General features: G+C 35.4%; 1 protein-coding gene across 2 annotated transcripts in view; it reads left to right on the plus strand.

The window, feature by feature from the left end:
- The window catches only part of CABCOCO1 (ciliary associated calcium binding coiled-coil 1), a 117490-nt gene that overhangs the window by 80251 nt on the left and 15250 nt on the right, over positions 1-21989 (plus strand). Inside the window, exon 6 of one of the 2 annotated variants that reach the window (XM_044239593.1) lies at positions 21506-21981. The exons of the other annotated variant lie outside the window; for it this stretch is intronic. Within the exon in view, the coding sequence (XP_044095528.1) occupies positions 21506-21553 (48 nt within the window). The 3' untranslated portion in view covers positions 21554-21981. Of the gene's footprint in view, positions 1-21505; positions 21982-21989 lie in introns of those variants that run through there. 2 annotated transcript variants of the gene reach the window in all.

The raw sequence follows: 21989 nt of genomic DNA on the forward strand, positions 1-21989 counted from the left end.
TGTATCCATGAAGCATGACTCTTATAAATACATGAATTTTAAAAAATAAATAGATGTGGGGAATAGGATACATCAGTAGAATGACAACTAATAAATCCAAAAAGAATAATGAAATTAGAATATTACTATTTAGTAATCATCACAATAATAATTGATTTCAGCATGAATGATCAAAGAATGTTAAAACTAAAGGTGTAAATTTGATGACGAAATAAATATTTAGTCTTAAGGTATCTTCCCATAAAAATTGTTATTGTTTATTAAATAATAAGTCTACTAGGTTGAATAATTGACTTCACAGCAGAGAACCCCAGCCAATACTATCCTATCCAAGTAATACACATTAATATTATAAGAAATTATGCAAATTGACATTGTTATTTACTGATAAGCTGCAATGAGAAGAATATAATATCATAGAGTACTCTTGTCAAAAATGCGTTTAAGAAGGTATGTGCTATGGTGAGTGCTGTGAAGTGTGTAAACCTGGTGATTCATAGACCTGTACCTCTGGGGCTAATAATACGTTATATATTAATAAAAAAATAAAAAATTTTTTAAAATGCATTTAAGTCATGAAAATCAAATGAACCCCAAAGAACAATATCCTAAAAACTAACTGTAGGCCCTTCAAAAATGTCAGGGTCAAGAAAAATAATCTTATAAATTGAAACAAACTGCAGAAACATTTAACAACCAAACACGCTTCTTCAGGATTGGATCCTAGACATATAAATGACATTATTAGGACACTTGGCAAAATTCTATTGGAATCTCGGGGTTACATGACAATATTAGATCAAACTTAATTTTAATAGCTCTTCTGTGACTATATAGAAAAAATGCCATTGTACTTAAATTTACTCTGAAATCTGATAAGAAATGCAGCATTAGTCTGCAATTTAATCTCAGCAGCTATACAGGAACTCTGTATTAGTTCCATAACTTGTGTGTAAATTAGAAGTTGTTTGAAAAGAAAAATGTAAAACAAAATTTGATCAAAGCTCTATGTAATATTTTTTAAATCTTAAGGTCTGAATTATGGGAGCACTGGGAATTTATATGGGCCCTTCAAATAAGTTGCTTCCTCATGTTATGACTCTTGTTTCTATTGGATTTTGTTACATAATCCTACCCAAGGAAGCACAGTGTATCATTTTGTTTACCTAAAGATGAAGCCCATATAAAATCCAGGGTTGTAAACTTCCCTTTATCATCCTCTTAACTATTGTAGTGTGAACTCAGCTAATCTCATATTTCATCTTCTGATTGTTCTTGTTTTTAAAATCAAAATGATAATCACTCCTCAAGATACTGATTTTTTAGTGGAGTCAAATTTTGAAATTAAATGTTTAAAAATGGAACATTTTGGCTAACCAAAAGTTGCTTTTATTTTGACATGTTAGATCTTGCAAAAAATCTATCAGTATTTCTTACTGATTGTGGTAAAAATAATAAATGAAGAAGAAAGGAAGGAGGGTAAGGGAGATAGAGGAAGAAAGAAAGGAAAGAGAGAAAAGAAGGAAAGAAAGAAGAAAAATAGTTTTCTTAATAAAACTCTTTTTAAGGAAGACACTTTAGTATCCAAGAGTGATATAAAATTCAGTGGAAACCTGGTCCATCCCTAATATAGATCCCAGAAGTTGCATTTTTTGAGTTACTAACATCAAGTCATTTGACTACAACTGAAATAATCTTCGACAAGTGTGCCAGGAATACACAATGGGGAAAGGATAGTCTCTTCAGCAAATGGTGTTGGGAAAACTGGACACCCACATGCAGAAAGATGAAATTGGATCTCTGTCTTACACAACACACAAAAATCAACCCAAAATGGATTAAAGACTTAAACACAATACCTGAAATGGTAAAACTCCTAGAAGAAACATAGAAGAAAAGCTTCATAACATTAGTCTTGACAATGATATCATGGCTAGAACACCAAAACCGTAGGCGACAAAACCAAAAATAGACAAGTAGTAGTACATCAAACTAAATGCTTCTGCACAACAAAGGAAACAAAACACGATGAAAAGGCAACCTACAGAATGGGAGAAAATATTTGCAAATTATATATCTGATAAAGGGTTTATTTCTAAAACGTACAATAAACTCCTACAATTCCACAGCAAAACAAAACAAAACTGATTTTAAAATGGACAAAGGACTTGAAGAGATATTTCTCCAAAGAAGTCATGCAAATCAACAACAGGTATAGATAGTAAAGGTACTAATATCACTAATCATTAGAGAACTGCAAATCAAAAACACAATGAGATATCACATCACACCTGTTTTCATGGTTATTATTTAAAAGAAAAAAGATAATATGAGGATATGGAGGAATTGCAACTCTTGTGCACTGTTGGTAGGAATGTTAAGTGGTACAGCCACTATGGAAAAAGAGTAAGGATGCTCCTCAAAAAAAAAAAAAAAAAAAAAAATTAAAATAGAACTACCATATGATCCAGCAATCCCACTTCTGGGTAGGTAGCCAAAAGAATTGAAATCAGCACTTTGAAAAGATATTAGCACTTCCATGTTCATTGCAACACTACTCAAAACAGCCAAGATGTGGAAGTAACATAAATGTCTATCAGTGGATGAATGGATAAAGAAAATGTGATATATATATATATATATACATATACATATACATATGTATATACACACACACACACACATACATACATACACACACACACACATATATATATATACACACATATATATATTGGAATATTATTCAGCATTTAAAAAGAAGGAAATCCTACCATTTGCAACAACATATGGATGGATCTGGAAGACATTCTGCTAAGTAAATAAGCCAGTCACAGAAGGACAAATACTGCATGATTCCACTTATATGGGGTATATAAAATAGTCAAATTCATAGAAGCAAAGAACAGAAGAATTGTTGTCAGAGGATGAAGGGGGAGCTAGACGGGGAGCTATTCAGTGGGTATAAGCTTTCAGACAAGTTGCAGAGCTCTGCTGTACAACATAGTGCCTATAGTTAAAGAAAGAGATAAAAGAAAACTTTTGGAGGTAATGAGTATGTTTATTACCCTTATTGTAGTGAGAGTATCATGAGTGTATGCATATGTCCAAGCTCATTATACATTAAATATGTAAAATTTTTAAATGTATTAACAGTAACTGGGAAAGATTTTTGAACATAGATGTCCTAAAAACAAAAAATCCAGTAAATAGAATGTTCTGGTTAACTAGATTCCAGATTAAAAAGCAAAGAAAACCTTAACGGTATATTATTCTATTATTTATGGTAAGTATCTGATTATGTAATTTGCCAATTTTACATAAGAATAATATTTAAAAGTCATTTTTATTGTATGGAAACAGTTTATCCAAGTCTTTATTTTTTTATTACTTTTTAATCTACTTTTTGAGTACTTTATTGGCTTAAGAATCTGTAACTATGAGCTAAAAGAAAAGATAATTAAATTAAAACAGGCTGTCCTGAATCCCCAGGGGAGTGATGAACTAGTGTTTTAATTACCAACAAATTTAATTATTCAACACAGGTATAAACCAACACAAGTTTTAGAGCACTCTGTTTTAAGTAAGTGCTTTGCATTTTTATGAAAATATGATGTCATCAATTTCTAATATAGAATGCAGATTAAGAAAATTATGAGATTTGTACTGCAGTTATATTATTTTGCTTCAACTACAAATTCCCAGAATATTAAAGCCATTTGTATTTGACCATAAAGAGAGATATGTACCACCCAAAAGTTAAGCCAGATTGATGTAGGGATTTTTACCACTTTAACTTTCTACCAGTCTTTCCCTCCATTGTTAGGATTTACCTAATTGTATGCCATTTTTTTGGCAAAACTATACTGAAATGACTAATTTACTTGATGGAAATAGATTTGTTATGTACGGTTGTAGAACTATGTAACTTTAACTACTGATCTTGTTACTCTTCAAATTTTATGAAACTGTCTATTCAGTATGGCTGTTTTGAACTTGTGTGGCATTCTGTTAGTCCTCAAAATAACAAGACAAGACCCACAAGAGGTACATGATAACTGCCAAGAGCACAATTATTTTCAAATAAATTTAACTCTGGTAAAATAACAAAATATTTTATCTCCTGGGAACGACTTGAAAATACCCTAGTAAAATTAAAGTCAGGACCAGGGGCATTTAAAACATCTTAATTTGGACTAAATCCCCACTTTTATCATTATAGTGAATATTTTTAAAGCCCTATTAGGAGGAGGTGAACCAGTTTGGAAAGACTTTGCTATTTATATTTTGATTATATTTCTATATTCACTGAGATTGATTTATCTATCTACTGTCTGGTTAGCTAGGCATACCATTATAAGTAATATATTTATTTGTAATAACATTTACATATCCTACTTATAGAAATGTACCGCTTATAAGTAGTAATGCATTTATTCATTGAATGTCTTTTGGTTTTGATTGCTTATCCTGATAGTTCTAAAATATTCTTGTTATTTGTTAAAATATTATATAACTTTAATCTGTTTAGATTTCGCTTCATCCAGACCACACATCTTACCAAGTTTGCTATATTTTGTGATAAGATTTAATGTTGAGTATATGCCACAAAAGAAAGGTTAAATTACCTGTATTCTTTTTTAACCAAAGAAAAAATATTTGCCATATGTGAAATCTACCTATCTTGAGTTTTGAAAACTAGACTTTTCTAATTAAGAAGAAGGAATCATTATTTTAGATGTTTAATCAAGGATCAGCTAATGACAGAATGGGTTGCTATAGTTGCAATTTATACCAGAGTCACACTATAGTGCCCTCCTGTGGAGGTTTGGTTAAAACTTCACTTTTATGCCCATGAGAATGACTTTCACACTAAGTGACAAAATCATTACATTCAAATTACTGAAGTTTGATATAATTTGGTCATTTTTTTCACTTATAACGAGATGTTAAATTACTTTTAAAATATAAGAACATTCACAGTTCAGAATATTTGCAGTTGAAAATACAAACTGAAACATGTCAGCTTTTTACCTATATTTCTTAATTATTTTATGGAAATAGATTTCTTGCCTTGATTTTCCCTTAAATAATTAAATAATGAAGAAGAAAGAGTAGACTCAAATCTATAATTAGAAAGATAAATTCTTCATCTAAGACATTTTCAGATTTATGTAATAGAAACAGTTTTATTGTAAGAAACATAAAGACTGTAATATTCTTAAACGACAAAAGAAAAAATGATTAAATAAAGGTTTAGTCTAGAATATATACTTAGTTATATTTGCCCAAAAATATGCAAAAGGCGACTTTTTCCAAACTTGAGCTCTCCCCCCGCCCCAATTCAAGATTTAAACTTTTTCTGAGGATAAGTTAATGTTACATATTGGGTATTTATTTCAAATAATTTGGTTTGTTTGGTTTTCCTCTCAGCCCTAAACCTTCCCCTACTCTTAGTTTTCAGGGTTTGGAACTGCTATTAATTACCACATATGGCACACAGACACACGGACACACATATACTCAATACATATCCGAAGCCCTTTTCACTCTTGGCACATATTAATATTCAAGTTCAATGTGTACAAAATCCTCAGATCAGTGGATTTAGGTGTCTCCTGATTCCTCTTGTATTTAGTCTTTCCAGTAGCCTACTGCTTTGCTACCCAACCTTTTCTATTTGTTAATGCTAAGATACCTGCTAACTTCTGAGAGTACAGGTGTTAAGAATCAGTAGAACCTAATAAGGACTTTCTTGAAGAAGTAGGAGAGGAGAAAAACATTAAAAAGAGTTGAGACAAAAACCAGAAAGCTATCTACAGCACTTTATGTCAACAACAAACACAATGGATTTTTGTCTCTTCACATAAATCTCTTTAAATCTGTCTCCAGCAAATGGGAAGGGAAAAACACTGGTTTTTCAAAGTTTAAATGTCTGTAATTACAGACTATTAGGTAACTGGCAACATTCATGACTAGAGAAGTAAGTGGAGCTCTTTCTGAAGCAATAGCCATGATCAAAGAGATTATAAGTAAGCTCATCCAAACTAGAAGTGTTGGATAAAATCTTAAAATAAAAATAAGATGAGATAATGTGGAAGAGAGTAGAGAATGGCATTCATTTTCTTTAATAAAATGAGATTAGAACCAAAGTTCAGAAACTCAACCTAACTTAAAAGTAACCTTAAAGTTTTAGAAGTATTCTTAGTACTGCATATCCTTTTCTTCTACATTCTAAAACAAATCTAGGAGAAAAATGGGATTTCCCAAGGCCAGGAATGTAGGAAGTTCCATTGATAAGGAGTGATGTAATATGAAATATCTTTATAGAATAGTAAAGCCACTGGAATAAAATTGGGGCCCAGGCAGAAAATTTCCCTCACAGGGATCCAGGACAAAGCCCCAAAACTGTTTACAGCAAGAGCATCGTGTGGTCCTCAGTCAAAAAGGAACGTGTGGGGCTCCAAAGACAACCTCAGAAAGCTAATTCAGCACAGGAGGAACTTCATCTCTCTTTCTAGACTCCAGGCAGGTTTCTGTCACAATAAAATCAGATAAAGTCAGCCAGCTAAAACATCTAAGACTAGGTGATGGTAATCCTTCAATACTGAGTCTTAGTTTCCCACCAAAAGCCCCTGAGGCAGTTACATATGCTAAACCAGTCCAACACCAATACAGCTTAGTATTCCTTCACACTAATATTTTTTGAGCTTCTACCATGCCATAAGCCCTGGAGGTCCTCTTGGAAAAGGAAACTTTTTTTAAAGCCTAAATTCCTTTTTTTTTTTTCCTACTTCCTGTAGCAAAATTGCTCCGAGGGCTTGATGACAGATGGGAAAGAAGAATGGGTAACCAGATCAGATAAATGAGGGAAGAAATAAACATTTAAAGAGATGTGCACAGGGATGCCTGGTTGGTTCAGTCAGTTGATCGACTGACTCTTGATTTCACCTCAGGTTGTGAACTTAGAGTTATAAGATTGAGCCCAACATGGGGTTCCACACTGGGCATGGAACCCACTTGAGATTCTCTCTGTGTCCCTCTGAATATGCTCATGTTCTCTCTCTCTCTAAAAAAAAATAAAATGAAATGAAATAAAGAGATGCTAACAATTCTAATCCAATGTTTCCTATATTCCCTTCCCTTATTAGTTCTTAAATAATATCCCACCAAGGGATCTGTGCTATTATCTAAGCCTGACCATGTACCTGAATTATTTGTCATATTTTCAAAAATTTATTCTTGACCTCCCCCACCATAATTCTAGTTCAATAGGTCTAGGTTAGGGCTTGGCATCTCTACTTCTTAAACACTGCATGGTGATTTTAATGTACAAGCATGGCTGAAAACTAGCAGATTAAGCTTTGCCTGCTGCAACTAAGTTTAATTTTCTGGCATAGTTCCTACCATCTCCTAAGTATGTATGGTTTATTATTTGACAGTTGTGGATCTGTGACAGAATCTCTGATTTGTCTCCCAAAATCTATTCTCTCATTTTCCCCTTAATTGAAGATTTTCGGGGGACATCTGGATGGCTCAATCAGTTAAGCATCTGTCTTTGGCTCAGGTCATGATACCAGTGTCCCGGGATTGAGCCCCACATCGGGGCCTCAGTGGGGAGCCTGCTTCTTCCTCTTCCTCTGTTGCTGCTCCTCCTGCCTATGCTCCCTCTCTGTGTCAAATAAATAAATAAAATCTTTAAAAAACAGAAAATTTTCAGTTGTGCAAATCATTGACTGGAATAGACTTCATTTTCCAGCCTCTTTTTCAATAAGTAAATAAGTAAACTTACCAAAACAATTCTGGTTGTTGGGATGTAAGCATAAGTAAAGTGTGGAATTTAATGGAAGTGTCCTTAAAGGGAAGAAACATATCTTTCTTTTTCCCTTTGTGCTATTTTTCTGGCTAGAATATGAAAGGGAAGCACCTGGGTGGCTTGGTCAGTTATGTATCAGACTCTTGATTTCAGCTCAAGTCATGATGTCTGGGTTGTGAGATCGAGCCTCACATCAGGCTCTGGAATGGGCATGGAGTCTGCTTAAAAATCTCTCTCTCTAACCCCCACCCCCAAACTCTCTGTCTTTCTCACTCTCAAATAAATAAATACATCTTTAATTTGCTTATAAATAAAAATTTTACTTATAAATTAAAAATTTACTTATAAATAAAAGATGTATTTATTTATTTATTTATTTGTGAAAATGAGAGATCAAGAGAGAGAGCATGAGCAGGGAGAGGAGGAGAGGGAGAGGGAGAAATAGAATCCCTGCTGAGCAGGGAACATGATGCAGGAATCAGTCCAGGGACTCCAGGTTCATGACCTGAGCCAAAGATAGGCACTTAACCGAATGAGCCACTAGGTACCCCAATAAAGGAATCTTTAAAAAGAGAGCGGTATGGTTTCAGGTCGAGCAATTATTTTGGACCATGGAGTAATCTTGCAAATAGAGGCCAGGCCAACATGAAGGAGAAGCAAGACAGAAGGAACCTAGACCCTAAAATAATAGCTTTCTATCGCTAAACTCTAGATTTTTATGTGAAGGCAAGATAAAATAGAATCTTGTTAAAGCTATTGAATTTTGGATTTTCTGTCACTTTAATAGCTAAATACTATCTAAATACACCAATATCACTATTTTATATTATTAACAAAAAAAGTTACCCACTTTTAATTTTAAAAATTAAAAATGTTTTTAATGATAGCCCCAGAGTCAAAATGTTATATTTTATCCTCTCAAAATATTTGTATTTTTCATATACTTCTAACATAAACATTATAGTTTACATTGTATTATATGCTAATAATTATATTGAATGATACACATTGTAACAGTTAAAGTCTTTTTGAAAATAATAAACAGTAAATACTTCATAAATTCAAACTTAAATAACTTAAAATTTCAGAATGCCAACCTGATCTACAGTAATATTAGTAAAATATATGTCTGTAAAAGAACAGAGATATAGAATGTAGACAATATTACATGGAGTCTGTTTATAAACAGCATCTTGCTTTCTTAAGTGGGAAAGGTTTCTAATTTGGCAGTATTCACTGTTTGTATGCAAATGGGCATTGTTATTATAAATGAAGTAGTTTTGTTTTTTGTTTTTTAAGATTTTGTTCATTTATTTGAGAGAGAGAGAGCATGAGTAGCATGGGGGGTGGAGGCAGAGGGAGAAGGAGGGGCGGACTTCCCACTGAGCATGGAGCCTAATGTAGAGCTCGCAGGGCTTGATGGAATGCAGGCCTTGTTGCAGGTTCCATGCAGGGCTCTATACCAGGACCCTGAGCCAAAGTCAGAGACTTAACGACTGACCCACCCAAGTGCCCCTGAAGTGAGGTTTTTTAAAGTCATTAAGGTAGATAGAGAATCTCTACTTGTAATATTTTATTAACAATTTGTTTGTTATGCTAATCTTTTTAATAGTTCTTCAAGACACTAAGTCTTACAGAAAGTTGTTTAGGTGACTATTTTCTTGATTTTCTCAAGAATGATATATAGTAAGATTCTATATGCATAGGAAAGAAGTTAATTTATTATAAACAATGAATGCCTTAGCACAAAGGCTGTCATCTCTGGGAATCCTTGTTGAGAAGCTTAGAATGCTACCACTTAAAAGTAAAGCTCTATTTAGAAGATATTGTATAAAGCTGTCAAATTGAGGCTGACTTTTCACTCAAGTCATCCAAATTAATAATATTAACTTGAATTCTTCAGAAATTTGAGCTCATTTTTTTATTCCATCTTTGGTAAGATGGAATGTTAAAAAAAAATTCTAGATTACAGTTTTTAAGCACGAGACTGATATGATAGAAGTAGTATTTTGATCAAAGTAACTTGGTAATATTCTACACAACATTTGAAATAAAAACACATTAGAGACAAAAAGATAGATGAAGAAATTAGGAAATTGAGAAATAATAAAAAATAGGCCTGGGATATAGCAATGGAAATGGAAAGGAATGAGCATATGCAAAAGTTAACACAAGTTGATGCCCATTTAGATATTGAAAGACTAAGAAAGTGAACCAAATCTTGTACAGATTTGAGCAAGAAGACCTGAAAGTAATTGTGCCATTGACATAATTAGAGAAGACATTTTCATAATGATAGTAAGGGTTGTGATGTTAAATGCATTAAATTTGATGTGATAATGGAATGAGAAAATATAAACTTCCTATAGACAGCTGGAGATAGACAGCTAGATATATTAGAAAGGTCAATTGTTTGAATCAGAAGAGGGAACTCTTTCTTGTATAATAATCTATATCTAACTAGCTTTGTGCTTTTACCACCCACTATGACATCTTGACACAAAGGTACAGGGTCCAAGGTCATATTGCTATGTGAGTGTGTCCTTTAGGACCAGGCCCCAGACATGTGTAAGCAGTGGAAGAGAAACCAGGTTTGAAATGTATTGAGCTAGACATTAGTCTATGGAAAATTCTAATAATTATCAGCAGTGTAAAAAGTTATTCAGGTCTTGCAATAAGAGTTAAATGACATTTTAAGAACTCTAAAATATATTTTTGAAGACTTGGAAGAAAAACCCAAGTGCAAATGAAATGCAAACATTTTATTCAATAAATTTTGAATATACCATTTTAACTGCAATTTGGGCAGACTTTTGGAATGTTTTAGTTCAACAAGTGAGAAATTACAGCTTGTGATTTGGACTTATATTCAGAGTACCTTCTTTTGTCATCTTTAAATTGATTTATTAAAGAACTGAGAAAAATTTAAAGTATAGTAGAATATGAAACAAGGGTAATATAGATGAGCAATTAAATCAGTAGAAATTATTCTGACATCAATGAGTAATTGTAAGCCCCCAAAATTCAGATCAGAACAAAAGTAGTAATCCACTAAAAAGAAGGAATACATTTTAAATCGAAGCAATGAATAGTCTTCTAGATTGCTTGATAGTCCAATTAGTGAAGAGGAGTGAATCATAGGAACACATTGTAAAAAGATTTTAATTTCTTTCATTTTTACAAAAAATACTAACAGTGAAGATAACCTCAAACATATAATATTCCTCTACAACGAAGACATCGACACAAATTGATTAATGAGTGCCGTCCGTTCAACAAGTAAAGATTATTTTACATTGTTCGCTACAGAAGAGAACCTGAAAAGCATCTTAAATTCTGCAAGTCGTATACGAAAGGAAACTTGGGTACAGGTTTTCTGAAATCTGACATCAATCCTCAAATGTACGTAATACTACATGATACTGCCGATAATGAGTTGCAAGGCTGAAATTCCATTTACAGGCTAAAAGAAAGACCCACTAAGCTTTACATTCTTTCTATGGAAGATAATATTACAAAATCGTCATCATGTGAATAGCAGATGAGAGTATAAAATCCAAAAAGTTAAATATATTACAGTTGTGAGGTCAAGCAGTTAATATTCTTTATTTTTCTATTCTATTTGTAGAATTTGTCCGGTTTTGTTTGTTTGTTTGTTTGTTTGCTTGCTTGTTACATTTTATTTATTTGAGGGAGAGAGAGAGTGAGCCAGAAAGAGAAGGAGTGTGAGCTGGGGGAAGGGGAGAGGGAGAAGCAGACTCCCTGCCGAGCAGAGAGCCCACTTCCCAGCTCTGTTCCGGGACTGCTGGATCATGACCTGAGAGGAAGGCAGACGCTTGACCTACTGAGCTACCCAGGTGCCCCGTCAGCTCTTTAATATATGTAGTTTCTCGTTACTACTATTACCATTCTATATATTCACTTTTGTATGTAATTTTGTATCATTAACAGCTTCACATTCCCCCAAACCTATATTTGGCTGCCCCTTGTACATGGTTCCTACTGGGTAGAGGAGAAGAGACACTTATTTTCCATAGCTAGAAGGTGATGGCTGTGGTCCTGGGAGCTTGGAGAAGTTGGTGGTGGCAGGGAAGGCGGATCGAAGTAGATGTCAGATTTCAGAGCAGATCTGACAGGACTTGCTGAAGAACTCGATACAAAGGCTGAGGGAGAGAGAGGAATCAGGAATGGCCCCAGGGTTCTGATTTGAATAGCTGGATGCGTATCTGCGCCATTACCTGGAAAACTGGGAAAGGAACAGGTTAAGGGATAAAACAAAGAGTTCCTCTGGACAAGAGAAGTTTGTCATGATTTTCCCCATCACACCACACTGCCTTTCATGCTGTCTATCATACTGTACTTCATACTATAGTCACACCCACACCAGACTATAAACTCTGAGTAGAGTAGAGAACTCACTGCTCTTTGCCCTTAGGAGCTTAAAATTTCCATTCAGTTGAATTTCACATGCATCACAGTGAACATATACAAGATGCTCTACCAGAACTAGCTTTAAAGTCTTTGAATCAAACTTGTCCTACAAAAAAATGCAAATGGACGAGAACCCAGGTTTAGAATGAAGTAGACCAGATTTAGCACTCTACTTCAGTCTCCTGCCAATTGTGGCATCTGGGAAAAATACCATAACCTCTCCGAGCTTCTTGTTTCTCATCTAGAAATGAGAACAATTATACTTACCTGGTAGGATTATCACAAGTAAGAGTAAAACAATATATGCAAAATGCTCATCACAGTGCCCAGCATCCCTGAGCACTGAATAAATGGTAGGATGCACTCGCATTTGGTTTTCTTGCTAATACAGATAATGTCTATAGCACCAGCATCACAAAATCAGTGTACTAGAAAATGTTGAGAGAGAAAAGTTACACTTTCAGCATAAGAACATATCTTAAATTATTTCAGGAAAAGATAATAGGCTTCTGTATTCTTTCAGTCCTGAAAAGGGGGAGGGGAATTAAAGGCGCTGTGAGCAAAAATAGAATGACTTTACCCAATTCTTTACTGCACTATTTAACCTCTGCTTTCTTAATCATATGCACAGCAGGGGAAAGGATGTGCTAAAACAATTCATGTGTCATGAACAAAGCAGCCACAGATTTTAGCTCAAAAATCACACTAGGAAAACCACCAGTTGGAAGTAAAGTAATAAGGCCAAATTTATTTTTTTAATTGAGTCTTGAGTTACAAGCAACCCTTTAATTACATTAATCAAGCAGGCTTCCTCTCAGCCAAGGATGGGGGAACTGCATTGTTCTAACTTTTGCTGAATTTGTTTTAAAAATTGCTGGATGTTATTTAGACATATGGACAATAAATCCTTTGATTTCTTGTTAATTTTTTTCCCGATGTTTCAATGTAGCTCTAGGAAAAGACACACAGTTACTTCTTAGACATAACTTACTCTAAAAGGCTATAAATCACATTTTCAATTGACTCTTAATCTCACGAATCAATTTAAAACATTTAAATATTTAAAACATTAGCACTCCTCAAATAAAATTTCATTTTGTTGTTGGAATTTTACATCATAATTTTTATTCCCACTGCTCTGTGCTTTGCATTTTTGATATATGTTCCCACAAAATCCCCAAGAAAATGGGTTCTATCGATTAAATGTCAATCAGCAGGTTACTTGTCCCATGTGATAGGTGGCAAATCTAAGGCATACTGGAAATTAAATGACTTGCCCAAAAGTTACGTAGTTAACCAACACCTGCCCCTTATGACCCTCTCTCTTCACCAACACTGAGTGCATCTCTTGTCAAAGTGCTCTTCTTACTCTCTGTGTTTATGTAAATATCACTTTCCCTGTCTATCTTTCTGGCTGGGATTTGCCTTCTCTGTCTGACTCTGTCTGCTTGCGAGCCCTATTTCTTCTTTAAGATTTAATTCACGTGCTATGTCCCTTTTACATCTCCCTGGGAGATCCCCTCTTCCCTTCCACCACAATGAAGTGGCTCTTTCCTCTAAGTTTCTAGGACGCTCTACATATACTTATAATAATTACTGCACACTGCCAATTACTGTGCTATTTCTACCAAGCCCCCCACCCACACACTGGCTTGTGACCTCCTTGAAAGTTGGGGAATGTCTGTTGGTCATGTCTGAATTCTCAGGGCCTAGACAGCAGTTGGCTTATTAGTACACCCTCAGTAAAGGTATGTTAAAAATGGTTGTATATGTGAGAGTTTTGGAAACGTAGATTGACTTGTTTTCTGGGAGAAAAAAATTATGAAAACTTTAAGGAGGAGCTGGGAGTTTAGCTGAACTTTTGAAGACATACAGGATTTATATTAATATCTTTACAGGAAATGTAAAGAAACAATATTTCTGTCACTGCCAGTCATACTTTGAGAACGCAATAAAATAATTAATATTTTACAGTAAGGGCCCTAAAAGTATAGATTAAATATTCTATGTTGTCTCATTTTTTAAAGTGATTATTGCCATGTAATTTACACTTTGCTCAAGTAAGTATGACAAACGTGGCATATTTTTCATCGGTGTCACCAAGCAGCCCAGCAACAATTCATTTGATCTAATATTTCATAAATGAAACTTGTTTGAGCCAGGTGGTTTCTTTCAGATAAGTGAGGATAATCTTGGTTTGTAATCAAACAAAACTAGACCTCTAGTGGCACTCTCGTGTTGCCTGGTGTATCAGCCGTAGGAGGCGCTACAGAGCCAGAGCTGACACCCTCAGAAAGGAGATGCGTTCGGCCCTGGTCCTTACTCACTGCCATGCAGCAGTCGTCAACCAGCTCAATCTCCATTTAAGAAACAAAAAAATACAAACGCCATCTGTGTCTTAGTAAAAAATGGAGTTGAATAAAACCACTAATTCAATAAGGTTGAAATAAAATGACAAATGCTTCAGGAGGGAGGTACTGTGGAATGAATTTCCATTTCCAAACGCACACCTATATTCTGCAGACCTGTATTTAAGTAGATCATCCATTTGTTACTTTTCTCTCGAATCAACATCTTGTCCTTTGAAAGAGTAGCAGCATTTCATTGCTATTCCTGTGTGTGTATAGTCAGTAATGTTTGTCAAGAGCTTTGGGAGAAAAGGACTACACAAATGTCAGTAGTTATTAATATTTGGGTTTTTAAAAATATATTTAACTATCAATACGTTTTCCATAATCTATGACCAGAGGCCCATTTGTATCCCTCCCACTATAAACATTTTAAGTAAAAATAACCATTAGCCAACAATAGTATTTCTTCTGTTCTTCCTTATAAGCAAAGTAATATTTATCAGCAATTAGCAATTATGCTCAAATTCTTCATGAGCCAAGTTTATTTTAAAATGTTTTTATAGTCAAGTGGTTTAATGCCACTTATTCCTCTGGCTTTGGATAATTATTATGAAGAGGAGCTAGCTGACAGTGGAAATACCCACATACTCCTCTATGCCCTTCCCTTTCTGGCTAGTGTCTTCATTTGGCTGATTCCCTAACTGGTACATCATTCAGTCATCAGCTAAGTAAAGGATGACTGACAAGCAGTCCCCTATTCTAGCCCACTTGTAGCCATTTCCACACATCGTTATAATTGATTTCGTATCCCTTCCTTCTAACTTCACCTCCAGATTGTAACCCCTGTGAGCTCAGAAATCCTACCCAGATGGAATGCACCCATCTCAATTGAATGGAACTGAAATCTAAATCTTACTCAAGAGACAAAACTCTTCTTTTAAATATGGGATCTGGTACAGCACATAGCTTACTAGCAAAGTCACAGCAAAGCCAACAAAGTGGCTTTTTACTTTTCTGTTAAGTGGTATTTCTACTTTGTTTTCTTTGAAAGATTCAAAGTATTAAAAAGGGGGGACAGAGGATAATGGAAGAGGTGGGTTGACCTATAGCTGGTTCTCAAGTTCTCTAGCTCAAAATCTAGTTTAGCTTAAAAAACAAATTGATTTGAGGACCTCTCACCATGTGCCCCATCCACTCATGCATTTTTAAGAAGTATACAAATTCCCACGTTTGGCATTGACTCATAAAGAGAAGAATAGGCCAAAATGTAAAGACAGTGCTACATAAAGCAATCTACAAATACGGGCGTATCCTCTTTCTGGATTAAACCAGCAACGTTAGCCCTTCACTTTTAAGTGCACTAAATTTCACTCTAGTTTTAATAATAACATCAATAAATATATAATAAAACCTTATTTATACAAGAGGTTCTTCTAGTTAAAAATGCAGTGAGACTCATGGTACTTTATACGACCCAATTTATATTCCCTTTGATGATTTGAAAGTGATAACTTCGCGTGATTCATTGCCACCTAGTTCTGAATTTTAATAACATAATGACTCATCACGATTTTTACATTTCTTAGAGAACCAGCTTGGCCAAACCATTGCAATTGTTTTTACTGGGGTCATCTGAACTACGGTTCCCAGAATGCTCATGAAAGGGATATGCTTATGTGTTTCCAACAGCCATAATCCATCATGGCTGGTGCCAGGTCGACACATTATGAGTTTACAGTGTCAGCCCAGTGAATTAAAGCTTTGTTGTAGACCAGCTTGCTCTGCAATTATTTCCAGTTCATATCCTATAAATCATCACTCTTCACATGACAATCAGCAATTTCCATCTAATATTCTAAACATCCATGTTTTATGTTAATTGTGCTATCTGATTCTGCACCTAGAACAATGTGACATGACTGGTACCAATAGCTTAGAAAATAAATGTCACTATCACTAGAACCTATTTAAGGAATATTCTACCTTCTCACATTTTTGTCGAGCTGTTTGGTATTTATGTTGAAATAATAGGAAATGAATTTAAATAGAAACACTTCTCGTGTCTTATCTCTGCAAACAAAAAAACATAATTTACAATAAATTAGCACCGCAGTTGTTAGTGTAGCTCGGCTCTATTTTGCAATTCTCACACCGAGGCTCACAAGTTGACACTTTTTCTGATAAGGTAATCTTTATAAGGTAGTTCTGTAGGTGATTAAATCTGACAGATGCTAGGGAGATGGTGAAGTTCAGAGATGTAGCAGCAAATGCTTTAAAAAATTCTTGCTAAAATAATATAATGCCTATGATCTACCAGCAGGAAAATCGATCTAATAAAAGAATAAATCAGTTATAAGGCTGTACTTCTGTGTCTACAACCAAAAATAAAATTATTTGCCAATAACCAAGTAAGCAAACCAATTAAAGCAAAATAAACTGTAAGGAAAACACTATTTTTTTTTAGAAGAAAGGATGGCTGTAAAATATTATCTTCCCAGGTATTTCTTAGTATTTACCATCATTGCTGAGATGAACAGAACAAAATGTTTCAAAAACAACTAGATGCTAAAGAAATAGAATTTGCCTTTTCATAACATTTTGATCTTCTACCTGTTCTTCAAAACATGCCTTGAACACCAGATCCCTCAAAGTAAATCTTCATCTTCTCCGGGCAATGAAGTAATCAGGTGGCTGATGTTTACAGTGATACTCCAGTCCAAAATCAGTGAAGGCTCAGTTGTAGATTGTATAATTAGATTAACCCAGCTAAACTATGGCTTAGTTTTGCAATTTACCTTTATTATCTGAATGGTTTTAGTCCTAGTTTCTTACTTCTAGCCAGATTTCACAGTAGCTCATTGTCCTTGCTTGTTTTTGAACACTTAAATGATGTTAGCTTTGCTGGAATCGATTGATAGTACAATCTGTTGAAGCACTATATTACAGCATGTGCTGTTTTCTGATTTTCTTATCTAAATATCAGTTGCCTAATGTATGGAGTTCATTTATAAATACCAGGAAGTTCCCTACATCAAGTAAATTAACATGCCGGGCCACATTCTCTGGCTTCATTAGCAACTCTTCATGCCAGGGCTGTGTTCATACAAGTGTGAAAACCAGAACGATCCTTCAAGGCTTTCCTCCCGGCCTGAATAATTTCTTCATCAGGGAAAAGGCTATACTCACTCTAATATTCCAGTCTTACCACCACAATCTATACATTTGGTCTAACTCCATCTTACATGGACACCTTTTGGAAGAATTAAACCATTAATAGAGGGAAGAATACATCAAGGAGCCAGGCCAGACACCCAGATCAGGAGCGGTCTGAGTTAGAGGTCATAGTAGATGGCTGAAGTTGGGGGCACGGGCTGGTGGCAGGAAGGAGATACAGAAAAAAATCATAACATCTGGCACCTTGTATGTCAGTAGAGTTCTATAGCAGGGGGACATGGTGATAGAGTGATCTATGGACCACAGTGATTTCTTACATTTAATTATTCAATAAATATTTATTACTTTCCCATTATTTATCTGCTGCCTGCCAGGAAATGAAGTGGGGAACAAAACAGACCAAGTCCCTACCCTCAGGAGATCTTTGCTTATCGTTATTGTAGACATAAATAAGTGACATGAAAATGTATATTTAAAAAAAAAAAAAAAACCTGCGCACTTTTAAGCTGTCTCTATATGCCTGACACTGTGTAAGTGCTTTACAGATACTGATTTAATCTTTACAAAACCCAAGTGGTTGGTGACTACTATTATCCCCATTTTCTAGATGAGAACAGTGACCTTTGTTGTAGGACCACGTATGAATAAGCCTCCTCAGAGAGCTGCAGTTATGCCTTTTACTGTGTTTCAATATAGCTGGTGATATTTTGGTGCAACGAATTTTAAAATAAAATTTGTGCATTCTGTTTTTCACTCAAAATAAATGAATGATGCAAACTATGAAAACAGGTGTCTACAATCTGTAAAACAGAACACTATAGTCCCTATAGGACAGCTGTTGAGATCAAGCCAAAGCGCCACTGGGTCTCTGCTAAAAGAGTAAGTTGGTACAGCTGTCTAATTCTTTTCATGAAATGGATGGGGCTGATCAGAAATTAGAGCCACAGGGTGGACAATGAAACTCGTCCACAACGGAATGAATATCTCATTCACCCAGGTTTGACTTTAAAATTATATCAGCCATGAAAATTATTTCACTGTCTTCTGTCGTGAGTAATCAGACTATATTTAATTTTAATCATTAAAATGTAAAAATAATAAAAGCCACCAAAATAGTCTATAGTCAATTTTCTGATAAAGCAAATTTGTTTTTTTCTCCATTTGTGATTTAAATGGGCTCCAGAAAGTTTTTTGGGACTAAGTGTTAATTAAAAATATGGAAATGGATTTAAAGCACATTACAGCACACAGTGGAAGAATAATCACAAGAGATTTGTTCACACAACCATACTCATTTCTCAATGTGTTTTTTAACTGTCTAGGTTATTGGTTGCTTTTCTGCATGTGCCTGTTCCTAGAAAAAAAAAAAAAAACTGTGATTCCAAAGAAAACAGTAATTACAATTACAACAAATGAGACAAAATGCTATTTGAGCGGAAACATGCAGTTTTAGTCACCAACAGCAAACTGGTGCTCCTGTGCATTCCTACTTACACAAATGAATTAAGCATGTTCTCAAATTTGTTTTTAAACCGAATGCCTTTTACATCTTGCCATCTCAAAAAAAAATTACAACCTCCATGTCTTATTTTTGTTGAGTTAATTTTGAATTATGCACAGTAGGGCTGTGGGGAACCGGTAAATAAATTCTTTCTGAAATTCCCTGACCATTTATGGTCAGATCCCTAGTGTGCATATATCATTTCACTTTCCTGATCCTATATTTTTTCACTTGTAAACCAGAGAGAAACATTATTAGGACTCCACAAAAAAACAAGCAAACAAACAAACAGTGGGGTTCACTTGCTGCCGAGGATTAGGTGCATGGATTTTGACGTTAAATAGATCTGAGTTCAAGTTCTGCCGGAATTTGCCATTCTCTAGTTAGTTGCGTGATCTTGGCTGAGCCCAAACTCTTGAGCTTTAGGTTCTTCATCCAAATGAGGTCTATAAAACCTCTCTTCACAAGGCAGTATGACTTGAAGGACCTAATATTTAAAATGTGCTTTCTAACTAGCTCAATGCCAAGCTCAGAGTAGATTCTCAATAAATGAGAGTTTCTTTTCTTCATCAGCAGTGTTCATTTTCCTGGATGGTGAGCAGTACTGCCACAACTCCAATGGGTACCATTCATATTTGTTTTGGGGGCTGGGGATGACGGTGGATGGTCAGTGGAGAGCAATGTGAATCATGGACCCCGGAGTTGGGCAACTCAGAAAATCTAGGCATTTTCTGATGTTAATATTACTTCCATTAGAAGCTGTGTAGGGAGAAAGTGGTATCTCTAAGGAATTCTCTAGAATTTTAAACTATACTGTGTAAAACAATTCTTAGTCAATTTAAGCAATGCAGTCAAGTCAGTGAGAGGTGGTTTTGTTGTTTGGCATTATGGTAATCAAGCGAATACTCTAGGATTCATTCATAACTGAGAAATACAGGTATTGCCCTGATGCAACAATAAACCATTAGATTTGCTTCTCAAGTGGTACGATTTTTCATGTTAAACTTTTAAAACTGAATCATAGCAGATCAAACAAGTTGTCAGCCCTGAAAATTCTTAAATGAATCGTTACCCTAATGGAGTATTTAATACCTAATGAATGCTGCCTTTGTACAAAGACCTGAGCTAGGGTCCCAAGATGAATAACACGGTCTTTGCTCTCAAGTCGTTTCCACAAAGTGGTGGGAGATCAGCCCTGCATAGCTGTGACTCAACGTACACAGAACAAATAGTCTTCAAGGGGAACAAGCAAAATGCTCTGGCACAAGGGAGATCAAGGAAAACTTCACCGAGGTGAATGAGCTAGCCTGGAAGGGCAGATGTAATATGGATCAGCCAGGATGAGGAAGAAGTGCCCTCCCAGCAAAGAGGGCAGCATGGGCAAGACTCACAGCTGGGAAGTCACCTCCATTCACCCTTGCTGGCTGGCTGACTGGCTTTCTCTTTTTCCATAGCAAATGTTTATAGAGCACCCACTGTGTTGTAGCACTGTGCGTAGTGGGAAAGTAGTAATGTGGTATGGCTGGAGTTAAGATCTCTGAAGGCAAGATCTTGGCTCTGGAGGCTACAGGTGGGCACAGTTAAGAAAAATAAGGGGGCTGGTATGACACGCATCTCAGAGGTGCCCCCCAACACTTGATTTAATGTTAGAGCCAAGGGAGAGGGAACAACTGAAGACAACTTCAATGTTTTGAGTCCAGAAACCAAGAAGTTGGTGATGTCCTTGGGAGAGAAAGAAAATGAAAGAAGAACTGGTTTGCAGAGGATAATTAAGTAGAAATAAATGGACAAGCTGCAGCCTGTCTAAGACTCCATTAAGTACTGAGAGTGTCATCCAAATATTCTTCTACATCATGACAGAAAATACTGAATCTGAGGATCTGCACAGGCTAGCGACTTTGAGCCTTGTTTAAAATAGAGAAAAGCCCACTTGAAATTTAGTAATGTAGGAAATAGCATCTGTAACTGAACTAGAGAAGACCTAGCTTAACCCCCTGATTCTACAAATAAAGAAAACATGTTCCAGAGATACTCTCTACTGAGTGGCAGAGTCAATCCAGGACTCTGACTACACATTTAAGGAGGGAGAAGGGGAACCAGATTTCTAAAACATTCAAATCTGAAATGCAGATACCACCTAAACTTTTCAGATTTGCCATGATTTCAATTTATTTTTAACAGATTATAGGTGAAAGGTGAAAGGGGTTTTCTTTGTTTTGTTTTGTTTTGCAGAAGTCTACTGCTGTGTGTCATTGTCCACAAAACCAGTTTTGTAATTAATTTCCAAGAATTCAGATTCCATGAAAAGCCTCAGAAACCTAGAGGACCTAGAGCTGTTCCTGGGAAGGAAAGACAAGACTCTTTTTAAGTTATAGAAATAATGACACCCCCGTGTATATAATAATGGGCTGCATGGCATAGAAGGAAGGACCTGGATGCTCTCTGAAAGAGCCCAGTTTCCAGAACGCCAGGCACACAAGAGTAATCAACAGCAGTTTTCTCCCAAGCAAGAAAATCCTGCCCTGCTGATCAAAGAAGAATGACTACTGCACTTAAAGAACCAGTTAGTGGAGATTTTTTTAAAAGGAGGGCTGGGGGAGGGATGGTGGAGGGAGTTAGGCTGAGGGGGAAATATTTATAACTGTGACATGTTTCCTTGTAATAATTTATGAGCCCACTGGAGAAAAAGGAAACACACAAACTATGAATAAAATAT

Source organism: Neovison vison, chromosome 2, assembly GCF_020171115.1.
Source record: "Neovison vison isolate M4711 chromosome 2, ASM_NN_V1, whole genome shotgun sequence".
In the NCBI taxonomy this organism is placed as follows: domain Eukaryota; kingdom Metazoa; phylum Chordata; class Mammalia; order Carnivora; family Mustelidae; genus Neogale; species Neogale vison.